General features: G+C 40.1%; 1 protein-coding gene across 3 annotated transcripts in view; it reads left to right on the forward strand.

The window, feature by feature from the left end:
- Positions 1-18,269, forward strand: part of pi4kab (phosphatidylinositol 4-kinase, catalytic, alpha b) — a 152,600-nt gene that overhangs the window by 10,805 nt on the left and 123,526 nt on the right. For all 3 annotated transcript variants that reach the window (XM_059654937.1, XM_059654935.1, XM_059654936.1), the window contains 11 exons: positions 1,692-1,780; positions 2,450-2,522; positions 3,182-3,444; positions 4,117-4,183; positions 4,954-5,102; positions 6,772-6,837; positions 7,782-7,878; positions 9,880-10,071; positions 13,093-13,193; positions 15,597-15,726; positions 16,826-16,949. In XM_059654937.1, the coding sequence (XP_059510920.1) occupies positions 1,692-1,780; positions 2,450-2,522; positions 3,182-3,444; positions 4,117-4,183; positions 4,954-5,102; positions 6,772-6,837; positions 7,782-7,878; positions 9,880-10,071; positions 13,093-13,193; positions 15,597-15,726; positions 16,826-16,949 (1,351 nt within the window). The remainder of the gene's footprint in view (positions 1-1,691; positions 1,781-2,449; positions 2,523-3,181; positions 3,445-4,116; positions 4,184-4,953; positions 5,103-6,771; positions 6,838-7,781; positions 7,879-9,879; positions 10,072-13,092; positions 13,194-15,596; positions 15,727-16,825; positions 16,950-18,269) is intronic.

Raw genomic sequence — 18,269 nt, forward strand, 5'->3', positions numbered from 1 at the left:
ATCACCTTTCCTGCTCCTTTGATACTGCTTAGCCTGCTGTGTTCATCCAGCTGTACACCGTGTTATCCCAAAAATAAAGTTCCTTGCTTGAGGCTTTGTGTTAGTCCATCACAGTGGTTGGATGATGAAGTAGCATGAAGTTGTCGATTAAATAATGTGTATAGCACGTGTCCTACATGAATCAAGAAGCTTAACAGTTTCGGATCATTGTGATGCAAGGTGTGATATTATTTTCAAGTTTGGATTTGAGCTAGTTGTATGTCGGTTTTGGTCCTTGTGTCTGAAGAAGTTGTAAGTATTTTTGTAGCCATGTTTATTTAAAAAAAAATTGAGAGACACGTTTTAGAGTTAGGGAGTTTTGTTTTCATTGGGAGTATTTTGAGGGAACAAAGTCAATAGAGTAGTGCATTTAGCTTTCAGATGAAATCTTTTTGGTTGGAGTTTGGCAGTTTTGTACAAGTCTTAACAGATGCTGAATGTGTAAAAATGTTGCCCCTGAGACAAAGTGGTGGTTTAGAACTATTTAAAAAAATCATTACCTCACCTAAGTTTGAGAGCAGAAGTATTTGGTTAAAGAGTTGGAAGGATTATTTGCTGCTAAGAAAGTCTCTAAGCTCTTTTATGATGAGGTTAAACTGACAATGACTCAGTTAATTAGATGAACTCCTTTTGTATTGGATGCCAAAGATGATGGATTTGATGGTTTAAAAACATTTTATTTCGATACAACATTTAATTACGGTTAAAGATGTTTTTGTAGAACTAATTCATTCAATAAAACATGTTATGCAGATTTAATTTGAGTTGTCAGTGTTATTTAGCCGCATTTTTTAAAATCGCAACTACCAACACCAGTGTTTCATGTTTTACACTGTGTATTGGGGAACCCATTTTTGAAAGGATTTTTCTACAAAGACTACAAAGGTTAACTTGTATGTTGCAATATGTAAGTCGCTCTCCTGGTTTTATGACTTAAAAGCTATTTTCATTAATCTGCTCTTAAGCAATCTGGCAACAACAACTTGCAAATTTTAAAGTAATCATCAATGTGTTAATCCTAGTGTCCAGGAAACCATTTTGGTTTTTACTGTTGAGCTGTGCTAGACTTCGCATGAGAAAATTTATTAACACCGACTGATAAGACTTGTAAGAAAATAGAATGTTTTTTGGCTGAATGGCCTTTTTTGTGTTTTGACTAGAGTGAAAGAAGGTATTATCCTGTTACTTTCAAATTGCGCTATAGGAAGGTGTTGAATGCAGCAAAAACTCTATTTGTCTAGAAGGTCTTATGATATGTGAAACCAACATGAATCGTGCATTTGTAACAACACGTCACACCGTGGCACTGATTGAACTGTAGTTCTGCCTTAGTCTTTATTAATATCAGTGAAGGACTTTGCACATTGTGCCCAGTCTGTTGGAGTACCGACACCACAAGTTGATGGCATTGAATGGCAAGTTGCTGAGGATCCAGCTTAAATTTCTTTTCAATTCATTTTCAGGATATGGGTGTTGCTGGCTGGATCAGCACTTAGTGCCCATCCCTAGTTGCCATTGAGAAGGTGGTGGTGAGTTGCCTTCTTGAACTGTTGGAGTCCATTATACCAGTTGTGTTGACAGGACGGGGAGGTGTGTACAAGGACAAATATTTGCAATTTATAATTTTTTAATTTAATCTTTCAACCTTGCAGGAAAACTTCCTGTTGCTGAAAATTTCAGTTTCTGTTTGGTAACTCTACTTTTCGATGTAGCCCAAAGGGACCCGACGTTGAGGGTACAGGTAAGGCATTATTCAATATTTCAGAAAAATGACTTGTTACAAATGTCACAAATCCTAGTAATAAGTACTTGAGACTATGTGGTGGTCCACTTCATTTTAAGAGTTGCAATTTGAAATGGATGGCATTTATTGTTACAATTTAATTGATTTAAACTGCTTTGAAGAAAAGAGTTATTATCTTTAGCAGGTGGAAGTAATACTTCACGTTTCAAGTTCCTCTTCTATGACTGCGTGTCTTAAACTGTTTTTCTTTGTGGTTCTGTGGCTCTGTGATGATGACAGGGAGAAGGTACATAGTGGTATTGTCACTGGGCCAGTAACTTACAGCAGCTGGTGGAATTTAAAAATCAATTACATGAATTATTGAAGACCTAAAATTGCCATTGATTGCTCCAAAAACCCATCTAGTTTTCTAATGGGAAGGTAATCTGCCACGCTGCTCTGGTCTGACTTACTTGTGACTGCAGGCCTGCAACATTGAAATTGACTCCTACATTCTCACTGAAATGACCAGCCAAGCCATTCGGTTCAAAGGTAGCTTGGGTTAGGCCCATCTCTTGAAAATATATTATTTAAAAATCCCTTTACGTTACAAATCTCAAATTTATAAGTTTGCATCTCAGATATTGAATTTTGTCATATTTGATTTTTGAAAAAATAATTTTACAGATTCTGGAGGCGATACTGGATGTCATGGAGGTTCTGTTGGGGATGTGCCTGGCACCTCAGACTCAGGATAAAGGTATTTATGTACTGCTCTGAAAATACAGGATCTTGGTTGACGTTTTAGTGAAGAAATTACTAAACCAAGTTGTGAAGTGGTGGACTGGAACTGAAAATTTGGATTCAGAACCATGGTTCAGTGAAATGTAGGATATAGTGGCAGTGACAAAATTAAGAGTGTGAGATGAAAATAAATTTTGACACCATTTTTAGTAATCGATGATGGAGTACTACACAGATTATCAGCAATGCATCAAAAAGCTGTAGCAGGCTTTTTTTAAAATGGATTGGATGAATTTTGGCTTGGAAGGAGGATCCAGTTGTCTTTTGTTCCAGAGCCTTGGTAAGGATAATGATAGGTGGTTTGAACTTGTAGGCTTAGGGAAGAACTGCTCAAGAACTGTAGGAAGTTCAGTCCTGAGACTATGGATCAGTTTGCCTTAATTTTCTGTATATTAGCTATAATTGCCCCTAGACAAGGGCAATATTTCAAAGGCTATTACTGTATTTTTACCTTGGTGTCATATCTATCAGTTCAGTTTCCACATGCTGGAGATAGTATGAAAGGATTTTGTTGAAATGTACATTTTTGTATTGTTATTGCGAAAGCACTAGTCATAAGTCTCAAGTTCAATGCCTGTATTCTGCTCTATATTAATAGGTTTTGTCTTTGTGCAGAAAACCTGTGCAGATATGCAGTGCCTTGCTTGATTGGAATTGGTAGAGCATTTGGACGTTACAGTAACACAGATGAATCTCTTCTTTCAAAACTGTTTCCGAAAATAACACCACAATCACATAAAGCTCCACATGAGATGGATGGACTGAGACGGCGTTCCTTCAATGATTTTCGTTCGATCCTGCCCAGCTCCCTGCTGACTGCCTGCCAGTCGTGTGATAGCTTACGGCACAAAACCTGCAGTGTGTCCAGTGTTTCCCAGGTCAAAACCAAACTTCAATTTTATTGTTTACTAGGAGCAATTTCTAAAAAGCTGACATTGCTGCCTCATTATTAAATTTAGGAGCATGGTTAAAATAACTTAAAATTTGCAAGTGATAATGGGAACTGCAGATGTTGGAGAATCCAAGATAACAAAGTGTGGAGCTGGATGAACACAGCAGGCCAAGCAGCATCTCAGGAGCACAAAAGCTGACATTTCGGGCCTAGATCTTTCATCTGCTGATGAAGGGTCTAGGCCCGAAACGTCAGCTTTTGTGCTCCCGAGATGCTGCTTGGCCTGCTGTGTTCATCCAGCTCCACACTTTGTTATCTTAAAATTTGCAAGGCTCTTTAAGTTGCAAAATATATCCCAAGCATCATTTTGAATTAATTTTTTGTCTCTTAGAAGAAAAGAAAACATACTGATGAGTTAGAATTTACATTGGGAAAGAAAAAAGATTTTTCAAAGTAAAATAAATTAGAAACAGCTTTATTTTGCTAACTCCTTTTGGTATGCATGCTCTTTAATCTTGAAGTTTATTTTCACCCACGCAGTTTAATCTCTCAAATTCTGAATCACTTGCTGTTAACAATGTCGTTATGCTGTTGCTTCAATTGAGTACCAAACTTTGCAGTTTTTGCATATCATCATTCTTTTTCTTTAATACTGTAGGCAAGCCCTGAACGCACAACTGCAGCTCCTTGTTCACCTGGGACGACCAATTTGCACTATTTTGAAGGTAAAGTGTTGGATCTCTGCGGTTACACAGATTACGTCAGGGAATTTCCGAATAAACCCGCAGTAATTTCAAATGTGCTGAGTATTGTATTATAGAAGCACAGTGCCAATGAATGTGTGCCTGTGCAATCATATGATTTGAGGTAAAATTACTGAACATTTCAAACACGAGCAAACAGGTAAGTGAACAAAATTTGTTTGGACGGATGTTGAACGAGTAAAAGGATTTCTTTGAAGGGTAGAGGGAGGGTATTCAGTATAATGTATTCTGGTATGAGTTATGAGAGGGTATTTAACGATGGGTCTGAAGTAAAATTGAGACGTAGGAAGTGGTGCTACTGATGGATGGAGTAAATGCACAGGAAATATAATGTTTTGAATAAGTATATATTGCATTAGCTAGGCCACCAAAGATACAATATCATTGTTTGGGCCCTGTTACAGAAAGGATGTTAAAGTCTCAGATGATATTCAGCAGGAAATGACTAGGAAACTGCATAAGAGACTTGAGATATTGGGGCTGGGAAGAATTATAGGGATTTTTTTAATGTGAAGAATTTTAGGGAATTTTAGGATAGGGAAATATCTATTTCCTTTGGTTGGGTAACTGTGTGGCTGAGGGGCAGTAATACAAGATGATGATTAACAAAGAACAGGCAGAGACACGAATGACTGTTCAACCGCCTCCTGTGCTGTAGTTTGATGGCTCTTGTAAGAGTTTAGATTCTGTTCTCCTGTTTAATCAAGAATCTTGGCCTTTTTGTGCTTCAGGATCATATCTCCCTGATGGCAGTACCGTGGATCCGCAATATTACTTTTCTACTATTAGCTCAAGTTTTTCTGTCTCCCCACTGTTCACTGGCTGCAGTACAAAAGAATTTCATATTCCACTAGAATACCTCCGACAGCTACTCCAAATGGTATGTATGTTCTTGAATTTTGATGACCGCTTTCAAACTTCTCTTTCCACTATAGTGCACTTTCTACTTCTCTTCACGTTTCACAAACATAGGCCGTCGTGTTTTTTTTTTGGTCGAGGACTGATTACTTCTGTATTTGTGCTTCACAGCTTCATTATATAAAACCTTAACTTCCTGATGGCTTTTTTATTGTGAAATCCTAGTTCAACGTGTAATACCAGTGTAAACGCATAATGTTGTAAGTGTGCACGATTTGCTGATGTGTCAGCACTCGTATCTACATGGTAACAATTTTTTCCCAGACATGTGAATATAAGAATTTGCAAGTACAAATATATAATTACATTATGAATTTGGAAAGGGGTGAATTATGTCAGCAGGTCCAAGTATTTGCCTGACTTTCAGCACTGTTTAACCTGAATGCTGCACTTTGGCCTAATGTCCATCTGTCACAGCTGCCTATTTTGAGCGCCAGAAAAATCAATGGTGGATTACTTCCCTTGTTTCTCTTGGTTTTATTGGAGGAACACTCCAGAATAAAATTGAATTAAATTTACAACTTAAAATCAACTTGACAAAGAAGAGGAATACAAATCTTCACTGATTCCCTGTCATGAGCTGCTTGATCCATCACCATTTAGCATGATGATCTTCCATCACGTTGTGTGGGACTGTATTCTCAGTGTAAAGGTGCAGTGGCACTCTTATCCATACTGTCATGGACAGGTGCATCTGCAAAAGGCACATTGTTAGGATGAGGTTAAATGTGTTTTTCCATTTTGTTGGTTCCCTCACTACTTGCTGTAGACCCAGTCTAACAGCAATGTCCTTAGCATCCAACCATCTTAATCAGTAGTACTGCTGTTGTGTCTTTTTTGATTGTGGATTTGAAAACCCCCACCCACAGTACATTCTGTGCCCTTACAGCCCTTGGTCCTTCCTTCAAATGTTGTGGAGGAGCACAGAGTCTTTAACTGAGGGAGGTCAGAAGGTGGTAACCAGCGAGAAGTTTCCTTGCCTGTAATTGACCTGATGCCATGAGATTTCAGAGTGTCTGGAGCCTGATTGTATACCACTGTGCTGCCATCTTTGCTGGGTCTGTCCTGCTTGTGGGACAGTTCCAATCCAGAGATGGTGATGGTAGTGTCTGGAACATTATTGGTAAGGTATGATTCCATGAATGTCAGGCTGTTATTTGACTAGTCTGTGAGACAGCTCTCCCAATTTTGGCACTAGCCCCCAGATCTTGGTAAGGAGGCTTGGGGTCAGCAGGGCTTTTTCTGCTGTTGTTTTGTTTTGCTGGTGCCAGGTGGTCCATCTGGTTTTGTCATTTTTGGAACTTGGTAGCATTTACACCTGAGTGGCTTGCTAGGCCATTTCAGAGGGCAGTTGAGGCGTTTCAAATGATAATGGTTCGTTGAATTCATTCATTCATTCGCTTTCTGTCTCGCTGGTACTCTGACTCACTTGTGCTGTCACAAGTCTACTGCAACTGCTGTGCAGTTTTTTTTGTCCCTACGTACGCGCTCACGTGCCCGCTGCGCGCGCGCGCACACATGCGCGCGCACCCCGCCTGTGCGCCCCCACACCCCCACCCCCATGTTTGTTATTGTTCAGTCACTTATGTTAGATTTATGGCTGAGAAAAGTTTTTATATTTCTTCTCCCAGGTTAAAAGGATTGTGGCTGAATCAGTTTTGAAAACACTGGATGCAATATTGGCAGAGGTTATTGAGGTGAGGAATTATTCTTTGGCATTGTACTGTCTACTGCTTTGTGAATCTTGTGTTTTTTCATTGTTTCATGGGATGCGGGCTTCACTGATAAGGCCATCATTTGTTGTTCATCCTTAATTTCCTTTGAACTGAGCATGTTGCTCAGCCACTTAAGGCTGTTCAGTATGTACCATGTAGTTGAAAGTTTGGCGTCACATGTCGTGCTGACCAGGTAAGGATGGCAAATTTTCTTCCTACTTAAGAAGGGGCTAAATAAAAATTATTTAGGTTTTTATGACAATTGACAATATTCCACAGTTATCGAAACTGATTAAGGTGTAATTTGGGTTATGTTCAGCATGGACTGATTGGAATGAAGGGTGTGACCATGCTCTGTGACTCTATGACTCTATAATGTTAATGTTTCCTTGATGGATGCCACATTCACCTTAAAATAACCCGGATCCTGCAGAAGGAGATCATTTTATTTGTATCTGTTAACTATTTGGCTGATAGAAAAGTTAAAATCAAGTGTACCCGCTATTGTTCCATATAATTAATGATGGAAGTTAGGACCTAGTGTACACTGTCTGAGAGGGTGTTGGAAGAAGGTTCCCTGATGACTTTGAAAAGGAAACTACATTTATGCTACAAAAAGTTACTTTTCAGAGAAATAGTAAAGCTGGGACTTGTTGAAAGAGCTAGCACAGACGTGATAGATGATTAGCCTCCATTTGTGCTCTCAGATTCTATAAGTGTTTTTCAAAAGATGTCACAAACCTCTTGACTGGATAAAGGCTATTATCAATGGTCTATTTGAAAATATAACTTTTGCTAATTATTCTATGTAAAGAACATGGCCACAGACTTTATTTTTCAAAGATTACAGCTGAAGAGTATCAAAGCATGTTTGGTTTTTTTGAAGTGAACGATATGATAATTGTTCGATTGATTTTATTATTTAGGCAAATGCCAATTTGGATCTGTACTATCGAAACTTCAGTGATCCTCTTTATGTGGTGGTGTTTAAAATGTTGAGAGACACTTTGTATCACATGAAGGGTAAGCTTCTTTCTTTATTAGTATTATTTATCAATTTTTGTTAAGCTCAGGAATTGAATGCCGTTGAGATGCTGATGTAAGCAAGAGCACAACACCTTCCTGGGACTTCTGTTCATCAATAGTGTGTTTGCAATGGTACATTTTGACATTTTAGCTATTATACCTTTTTATATGGGGAGTGGAGATAGCAGAGTCAGTCTGCTTCATTTTGGTGAATGGGCTGATTTGATCTCGCCTGATGTGAAACAAATGCAAAGCTAAAGGGTACTAGAATGCAGGTTACCACTTCGAACCAAGCATTAGAAGAATGCCAGTAAAAAATAAAATTCTTCCACAGAAACCCAGTCCCACAGCAAAAAAAGGTCCTGGCCCCACCTTCACAGAGATTGAGACCTGAATTCTCAGGCACAACATACACTTACAATTCACATGTCACTTGTTGAATTGTAAAGGAGATGTTAACATTAGGTGTACTATTTTATTTATTGGCTTGTTTCGCCCATGACATTGCTTACGGTGAATCAAAGTACAGAATTTTCGTGAAGTTGGTACTTACACTAACTAGTGCAGCATCCTTGCCCGTCTAGCCATTGCAATGCAATTAACTGGATGTTAGCCATCAAAGTGAAGTGAATCATCCAACTCTTAATGCAAAAACACTATATACTGCATATGCTGGAACTCTGAATCATCCAGCAGGTCAGGCAGCACGAATGGATGGAGAATTGTTATTTCAAATTTATAATCTGTGATCAGAATGGGAAAAATATTCAAGATGTAGTAGGCTTTAAGTAACTACAAAGGCTTTGAGGTCAACAATTTCAAATCACAATCACTGCCCATTTTTTCAGACGTCAGTGCTTGTTAATGATTCAGTTATTTTAGTTTGCACCTCATTTAGATCCACTTCGTTTTTACTTCTGGTCCTAATCCTTTTCATTTTGTATCATCAATCCTTCTGTCGTGTAATTTCTCCTGCTGTTTTGCTCATTCCCCTGCACCCACCCCATTCCCTGTCCCACTATTTGCTCGAAATCTATGATATCCCTAATTTTCTTCTAGTTCTATCGAAAGATCATGGACCTGAACAAAACTGTTTCACCATCTGTCTCATCTGCTGAGTATTTCCAGCATTATTATTTTTATTAGGTTGTTTATTGATGCACACTCTGAGCAAACTGATTTGTTCTAATTCATGCACTGGAACAACAGCTAAATTTTATAGGTATTACATTGGCTGTGAAGCATATTAAGCTGTCCTCCACTTAGGAAAGGTGCCACATAAATGCAAGTGCTGTCCTTTTCACCTTTCTATTTTTCATAATAGATTTCCCTGAAGCAACATAGAACGCATGTAACTCAAAGGACTAAAATCATTAGTAATGCATTCTGTCTAACTACAAATGATGCATCTGAGCACTGCTGATTATAAATACTGAGGAAAACTGTGTAGCATGTCTCTCAGAAGCTATCTCTGGATTGAGATGACAATGCAAATTTGTTCAAACTTTGTTTGCTTAGTTCGGATTAATGTAAGGCGGCTCGCTGTTGTAACATAGGTGAACCTACTTTGTGATTCTAAAAGTAATCACAATGCTGCAAAATTAAACAGGAATTTGCATTTTGTTCACACAGAATTTCCAATCTATGGACAAGGCCACAAACTCATTATTCATCCCAACTCAGTTTAGAATTTATTTTTGAACTACACCAAGAGGATCACATTGGTTATTTATTTAAGGGCACAGTTTGTTTCTAGTAGGCATATAATGAACAGATATTAATAATATTTTTCATATGACTGTTTGAGAGGTTTGGATGCATAGGTTTGTCACTTACTAATGTTCCAAGTAACCCAAAAGCTACTCTTTGTTCATTCCATTCTGACAGGAGAGTATTGCTGTAAATAAGTGAATCTGGTTTCAGGAGCTTGGATGCATCCATTTGCCAAAATTGCTTTCTGTTCTGCACTGTCAGCTTTCACCAGTTTTGTCCTCACAGATCTCCAGACTGCGTTTGTGAAGGAGGTACATGATTTTGTCCTCGAGCAGTTTAACAGTAGCCAATCTGAACTGCAGAAGATCCTGCATGATACGGAGTACATCCATCATGAGTTTAACCCTCTGAAACTCAGGTGTCAAGCAAATGCAGCATGTGTGGATTTAATGGTGTGGGCTGTTAAGGATGAGCAAGGTAGAGAATATTTAAAAACCAGAAATCTCATGTTTTGTTTTTGTTTTTTGTACAATAATGTTGCCAACAGAATGGCTTAATTAAGTTAAAAATGTTGCCCGTGTTTTGTATTGTTGCCATACAACTTTTATTTAGATATCAGTGACTTTTTTTATTTACTTGAATCTCCTTACTCAGATTATTTTATGAAGGGAACACTTCATTGCCTTGACCAATTTGGCCGTTTCTTGCGTGTTATTGTAAACATCAAGGGTTGGATGATCTCCAGGGTCAAATGGAGAACCTGAGCTCTCACTTTTCAGCAGTGATCCTGGCTTAGGGGCTGTGCTTAATTTCCTAATTTGGTCACCTCTGTGCTCTCTGTTCAATTAAGACACCCCTGGCAGACTCTCAACTCTAAATAACAGGGTCTGTGGATACCTTCATTGGCCTACACAGCAGCGCAGAAATGAACAAAGTTGTCGGGGTGGTGTTTGGTGGAGGTGGAGGATGTTCGTTGGGATCGAGAGATCTTGCGTTGTGAGGCACCATGATTGTGGCTTTTCATGCTCAAACCCCTGGCAACATGATAGGAGTTTCTACTTCTGATGGCTGCCCTGCCCCAAATTGTCACAGGCCGTTGGGCTTGCAGTCTCTGCACACACAGGGAGGGGGTAAATGCCGTACAAAGCTACAGGACTGCCCCTAATTTGGGGTCTCAATCACCTGACTGTCTGTCTGCTTTGTGCTGCAAGTTGTTGATTATCTTCTCAACTCAGCCTGAGGAAACCTCGGCACCAGGAATACGTCAGGGAACCGTATGTTTTCCTGGCAGCCCTTTCCTCCAACTCTCCTTCCAGTTAAGGAGGATGTTTGTGTTGAGATCTGCTTTTTGTGAATCTGGCATCATTGGATAATCATCAAACAGGGGAATTTTTTTTTCTCATTTGTGAGATGTGGGTGTCGCTGGCTGGGCCAGCATTTTTTTGCCCATCCCTAGTTGCCCTTGAAGATGGTGGTGAGCTGCCGCCTTGAATCGCTGTCGACCACCTGCTGCAGGTTGGCCTACAGTGCCATTAGGGCGGGAATTCCAGGATTTTGACCCAGCAATACTGAAGGAATGGCAATAAATTGCCAAGTCAGGATGGTGAGTGACTTGGAGGGGATCTTGCGGGTGACGTTGTTTCCAAATGTCTGCTGCCCTTGTCTTTCTAGGTGGAAGTGGTCATGAGTTTGGAAGCTGCTGTCTGAGGACCTTTGGTGAATTTCCACAGTGCGTGTTGTAGATAGTACACACTGCTGCTACTGAGTGTCGTCGGTGAAGGGAGTAGATGTTTGTTGATGTGGTGCCAATCAAGTGGCTGCTTTGTCCTGGATGGTGTCGAGCTACTTGAGAGTTGTTGGGGCTGCACCCATCCAGGCAAGTGGGGAGTATTCCATCACACTCCTGGCTTGTGCTTTGCAGATGGTGGACAGGCTTTGGGAAGTTAGCAGGTGAGTTACTCACTGCAGTACTCCTAGCCTCTGACCTGTTCTTGTAGTCACTGTGTTTATGTGGTGAGTCCAGTTGAGTTTCTGGTCAGTGGTTATCCCTGGCTGCTGACAATGAGGGACTCAGTAATGGTAACATGGTTGAATGTCAGGGGGTGGGGGTTCAATTATCTCTTACTGGTGATGATCATATCCTGGCATTCCTATGTGAATATTACCTGCCACTCGTCAGCCCAAGCCTGGATGTTGTCCAGATCTTATTGCTTTTGAATACGGACTGCTTCAGTGTCTGAGGAGTCGCAAATTAGTCAGTCAAATGTGCAGTCATCAGCCAACATCGTCACTTCTGACCTTAACTGAGCGGCACTGTCTTGCAGTGGGGCATTGAACCTGTGAGACAGCTCTTCCAATTTTGGCACGAGCCCCCAGATAGGGTTACTGTATGGAGGACTTTGCAGGGTCGACAGGGCGGTTTCTGCTGTTGTCTTTTCTGGTGTCTCGGTCGCTGCCACGTGATCCGTCTGGTTTAATTTCTTTGAGACTTCGCGGCGATTTGATGCAACTGAATTGCTTGCTCTCTCTGATGAAGGGTCTAGGCCCGAAACGTCAGCTTTTGTGCTCCTGAGATGCTGCTGGGCCTGCTGTGTTCATCCAGCCTCACATTTTATTATCTTGAGTTGCTTGCTGGGCTATTTCAGAGGGCAATTGAGAGTCAACCACATGGTTGTGGGTCTGGAATCACATAGGCAAGGCCAGGTGAGGATGGTAGATTTCCTTTCCTGAAAGACATTAGTGAACCTGGAAGGGTCTTTTGGACAATCAACAATGGTCACATGATCATCAGTACATTCTTAATTCCAAATACTTTTTCGATAGAATTCAAATTCCAGCATCTGCCATGTGGGATTCGAACTGGTTCCCCAGAATATTGGCTGGGGTTCTGGATTAACACCCTTGTGGTAACATCACTAGACCATCACCTCCCCAAATCCTGGTTCATTTCTTTTCTCTCTTAGTGCAGCTGATAGCTTGGTGCTTCTTTATCTGAGACCAACCAAGTCGGCACAATCCAAGAATCAGGCCTGGCTCAGTACCTCACCAGGCTTTGTAGCTAACAGCTGAGTCATTTGATGAAAATTGGTGATTATGTTTTCTGACCTGGTTTTCATGTGAAAGATAAAATTTTATTAGCATGATCTGTCATTTTGATTGGCTTAAACTCCACTCACCCAAAGGACACACTGAAGATGTATTTTGTTTGAACACATTACAATTAGTACCTTTTTTTTTATACTTTGTATTTTGATACATCTGAAATTGCTGAGAAATTCATTGAGATCAGCTTTAATAGAAACAGTGAGCACTAGAATTATTTGTATATTTGATATCCCAAAGACTTTTTTTTTTCAAAAAGTGCAGCTTTAGATACTACAATCTTTGAGAATAATGAACATGAAATATGATAGTAACATGAAGTGCAGTATAATTTTATAGTGTAACAACACATCCTATTTCTGCAGAGGTTTAACTTATGGAATTCTTTTAATGAAGGTGCAGAAAATCTCTGCTCAAAGCTTTCAGAGAAGCTGCAGTCAAAGACATCCAGTAAAATAATTCTGTCGCACATGCCTCTGCTGATTTGTTGTCTACAGGTATGTTTCAACTTTGCCAATGAATATTGAAGTGTATAAATTTTGCGAAACTTGGAAAGGGTGGATATTTGGAGTCTTTTTCCCGGCTTTGAAATGTAGAATACGAGGGGTCATTTGTTGAAGGTGAAAATAAATGTGTGAAGCAAGTTTTTACACAAAGGTTGGACTGCACTGCTAGGGAAGTGGTAGAAGCAGAGATGATAGCAATGTTTAAGAGCCATTTAGACAGACGCCTGAGCATGCAGGGCATAGAGATATGGACGATGAGCAGGCAGATAGACATAGTTTTGAATGTTGTTATGGTGGGCTGAAGGGTCAGTTCCTGTACTACTCTGACACACTAGAGATATTACACTATCCCCTGTGTTTTTCCATGAAGCAGTGTTTCGCACATCCTTTACAAATATGACCCTGTTTGCTTGAAAATTGTCATGACCTGTGAGAGTCCGGGTGAAGTTTGAGGGTGATGGTTTTTTTTTGGGTCAGAATGGCGGTAGCGGGCAAGACGCTTGGGCAAGGGTTTGAGACATTACAGGTTAGGGATGGGTGTATGGGAGGACCTGAGAGCATGAGTGTTGGCGAGTTAATTAATGAAGTGTTTTTTTTTTCAAAAGTGAAAAGCACGAACCTTTCACTGAGTTTTTCAGGACACGGTTCAGGCATCCAGGATCGGCCAGTTAGGCTACAGTCCTGTTTTTTGAAAAGACCTAGAGTTATACAGCATGGAAACAGACCCTTTGATCCAACCAGCCCATGCCAAACATGATCCCAAAGTAGACTAGCCCCACGTGCTTGCTCCTGGCCCATATCCCTCCAAACCTTTCCAATTCATATATTCATCCAAATGTCCTTGAAACGTTGTAATTGTACCCGCATTCACTTGATCAGGAATTTCATTCCACCAGCACTCTGTGTTCCACACGCTGTGTAAAAATAAAAAAATGCCTGTTATGTCTTTTCTAAATCTCTCTGCTCTGACCTTAAGTGTGTCCCCTAGCCTTGAAATTCTCCACCTTAGAGAGAAAAAACAACTAGTATCAACTCTATACCTCATTATTTTATGAACTTTTATCAGGTTCCCTGTCAACTTGTTATGCTCCAATGAAAAAAGTCCCAGCCTATCCAGCCTTTCCTTATAACTCAGATTTTCCATACCCGGCAACATTCTGGTAAATCTCTTCTGAACCTTCTCCAGCTGGATAATATCCTTCCTATAACTGGGCAACCAGAACTGGATGCAGTATTCCAGAAGAGACCTCACCAACGTCCTGTACAACTTCAACATAATATCCCGGCTGCTGTACACAAAGGACTGAGCAATGAAGGCAAGTGTGCCAAATGCCTTTTTGACCAGCTTGTCTACATGTGACGCAAATTTCAAAGAATTATGTATCTGCACCCTTAGGGCCCTGCGTTCTGCAACACTACCCAAGGTCCTACCATTAATTGTATAAGCTCTATCCTTTCTCGTTGTACCCAAATGCAATAACTCGCATGTATCCAGATTGAACTCCATCTGCCATTTTTCAGCCCATTGACCCAGTTGATCAAGTTCCTTTTGTAATCTTAGAAAACCTTTTTCACTGTCTGCTCTGTTTTCCGTATGCCACTTGCGCCCACCTTCCTTTTAACGTAATCTTTTTAAAAATACAGTAGTCGATCTCTTGTGTCGTGTCGCAGATTTGTAGTTGAGATCGTGACATCTTCTTCAGTTGAAGTAGAGCCAGAGGTGGTCATATTTGAAACAGTGTGCATCGATATTGACTCCTTATTTCAAAATAATACACTTTATTCTTTTGAAGTATGAATAATAGTTATAATTCTTTATCATTTGCGTACTAACAATTATGGCAGCTTGTGAAGTAGAGGAATAGAGTTGTTTGAAATGTGAGATTGTCTGCAGTACAGCTGAGAAGTGAGTCAAAACTGAAGTATCACAGTGCAACCATTGGCAGAACAGTATAACTACAGTGTGATGATGCTACACAGACAACTTCTTTTGCAACTGTGAATCAGGTTTTACGATTCGAAGTGTGAGTATATGAATAGAACTACTTGACAACAAGATGTAATTTTCTGTGAATGGGAAGTGCATGCAGCTACAAGACTTCCCCTATTGGAGAAATTACCAGGTATGCCATAAAACTGTGAAATTAATTGCAATAATACTTCTGCTATTTTATCGTGTTTGATGAAATGGCAGTCTGATAAGTTTTTAACAGATGCAGACCATTTTTGGGATAGTTTCAGCGAAGTGTTACATTGACAATTAGGCTTTTGCATTTAGAGTTAATAATTTTTAGTAGTTTTCTTTCTCTTTGCAATTATTCTCCATGCTGCTCTCATCCTACATTTTGTGAATATTGCTTGTATTTTGCTTATCAAAATCTTTTATCTGACCAGGGCCTGGGACATTTGTGTGAACGATTCCCTGTCGCAGTTCATTCTGTCACAGCATCACTGAGAGATTTTTTGGTGATCCCTTCACCAGTACTCGTCAAGGTGTACAAATACCACAGTCAGTACAATTCAGGTAACTGGACGCTTAAAGCTCAAGTATGATCTGTTGCAAATTGTGAAAGTGGCAACGACCTTCATTTAAAAAAAAATCGAGGAAATTTGTTTTATTGGCAGAAGCATTGAGAAGACACATTAGCCTACAATGTCTTAAGTACACAGTGATTAAACTTACTGCTACAGCTTGCTCATTTCGTTGTATTCTGCATAGTTTATGATAGAGAAATAAGCAACCGTTAGATAAAATCTCTTTTGCTACAATGAAGCATTGCTATGAGTGATGGGAGCAGTCAGTAGATCAGTATTAACATTCCACAATGGAGGAAACCTGGAAGTGAGGCAATCCATCGCAAGGACACCAGAGCTTAAAAACAAGCAGGAGAAAACACGAACGCTTCATCAGAGGCTGTACTGAGGATGTTACCAAGCACGGTGACGAAACGTCTGCGGAACAACGAACCAGCTCGGCGAGCCAACCAACCTCCACACCCACAACCCGAGCCACAGACCTACTCGAAAACCTTTGTATTAACTCAGCATTATTCCAATAGCACTGCTCTTCCTTGAGGCCTGGTTTAATGCTGTGCTGGTATAAAATTTAAAAAACAAATTTTTTAACAAATTTTATCTCACTGTGGTGACTTAAAGCCAACCATATTCATCAACCAGTTCTGAAAACTCTGCCCACATCACAGCAATGATGAATTCCACCATAGCAGCTGAAATAATTCACAATGTTCTAAATAAAACAACATACAATTTTTTCCCCTAAAAAAAATTAGTTTCTCCTTGTCTCGTAATGTTAATGGTTCCTTTTAAAAAACACCCCAAGATCCCGGCCGTTAATCTTCACAAAAACTTCATCGGTTCCTTCTTGGGCCATATCCTATCTCTGTCACGTTTCTTTGTATTTGACCCTTTAATATGAGAGATCTTGTTAACAGGCTATGTTGCAGGAATTAAATTGTCACCATCTTCTGTCTTCAGTGGTAGAGTCAGTCACAGGCACAAAAAGCCTTGCTGAACTATATATGTGCCTCAAATGTTGTTGTGTATGTTTTAAATCACTTGTCTGAAGGTTTTCCCTATAACAATGTTATTTTGTTCTTTTATAGGTGGTTCTGACATTAAGATAAGTGTAACAAATGAGCACTCAGAGGCAACTGTGTTGTCATCAAAGAAAAACCAGCCATCTATGTATGAACAGCTGAGGGACATTGCTATAGACAATATCTGCAGGTAAGAAAAATCTAAACCATCTATATGAAGGAGCACTGAGATATTGACAAGTAACTTGTATTTACATATTGTCTGTTTTTATCCGTTGGATGTCCCAAAGTGGTTCACAATCAAGGATTTGTATTTCAAATGTAGCCCCTTTTTATGTTGACAATCACAACCAGCTATTTTGTGAATTCTCTTGAGCAAAAAAATGATAATATTTATTTGTTCATGGGATTTGTGTTGTTGTTGCCAAGGCCAGTATTTATTGCCCAGCTTGAAATGCCTTTTCTTGTTAATGTTGGAAAGAGGGCATGAATCTGCTCGGGCATGAGGTAAATTCAGGCAAATAGCGTTTGGACCTTTGTCTATTTGAATGAGAATGTTGGACTGCAGTTTGATGTCTTCGTTAAAGAAGAGGCCTCTACTGGTGTAGAACTCCTGATAAGATATTGAAATGGTCACCTCCATTATATGTTGGAGTCTTGGAGAGGATTTATCGATCGTAGATCATAGAATCCCTACAGCGTGGAAACAGGCCCTTCGGTCCAACGAGTCCGCACTGACCTCAGCGCATCCCTCCCAGACCCATCCCCCTATAACCCACCTAACCTACACATGCCAGAACACTATGGGCAATTTAGCATGGCCAATCCACCTACCCTGCACATCTTGTGGACTCTGGGAGAAAACCGGAGGAACGCCACGCAGACACGGGGAGAACGTGCAAACTTCACACGGACTCTGACGCCTGTGGGTGGAATCAAACCCAGGTTCCTGTTGCTGTGAGCATTTGAACCCACAAATTTCAAACTCCCATGTAAAAATGCTGCTGGTTCTACCAAACTGCCACTTGGAGAATAAATTAAATAAAATGTGCCCTTTCCTATTTCAGAACCACTGTGACAGCTCCTCTGAATCTGCTCTTTGATTCCCCCTCTCTAACTTCTGACATTTTCCCACTGCTAATAAGCATTGTAAGTGGCTTCTTGAGCTCAAAAGGTGAGCTGTCATCTTTATAACTTAAGTAATTGTCTTCCTCCTTAAAATAATCTTCATGCCTTTCCAATTACTGATGTATGTCCAACCTCCCTTTCATTATGTTCTAAATGCGTCTTAACCAAGGAGTTTAACTCCCAAAACCCTCGATTCTCCTCTGTTTGGCTCCTGTGTACTCAATAGGAGTAGGGCCAACCCAGTCATAGTTGCTGTTGGCACGTGAGATTGTCACAGTGGCATGTTGTCCCTCTTAATGCTCTCTAATCTTGCACTGTTAACCACTTTTTCCTACCCAACTTCCACCACCTCTCCTTTGATAGGAAATAAATCAAGTTGCAA

The sequence above is a fragment of the Stegostoma tigrinum genome, chromosome 26 (assembly GCF_030684315.1).
Source record: "Stegostoma tigrinum isolate sSteTig4 chromosome 26, sSteTig4.hap1, whole genome shotgun sequence".
Classification (NCBI taxonomy): Eukaryota; Metazoa; Chordata; class Chondrichthyes; order Orectolobiformes; family Stegostomatidae; genus Stegostoma; species Stegostoma tigrinum.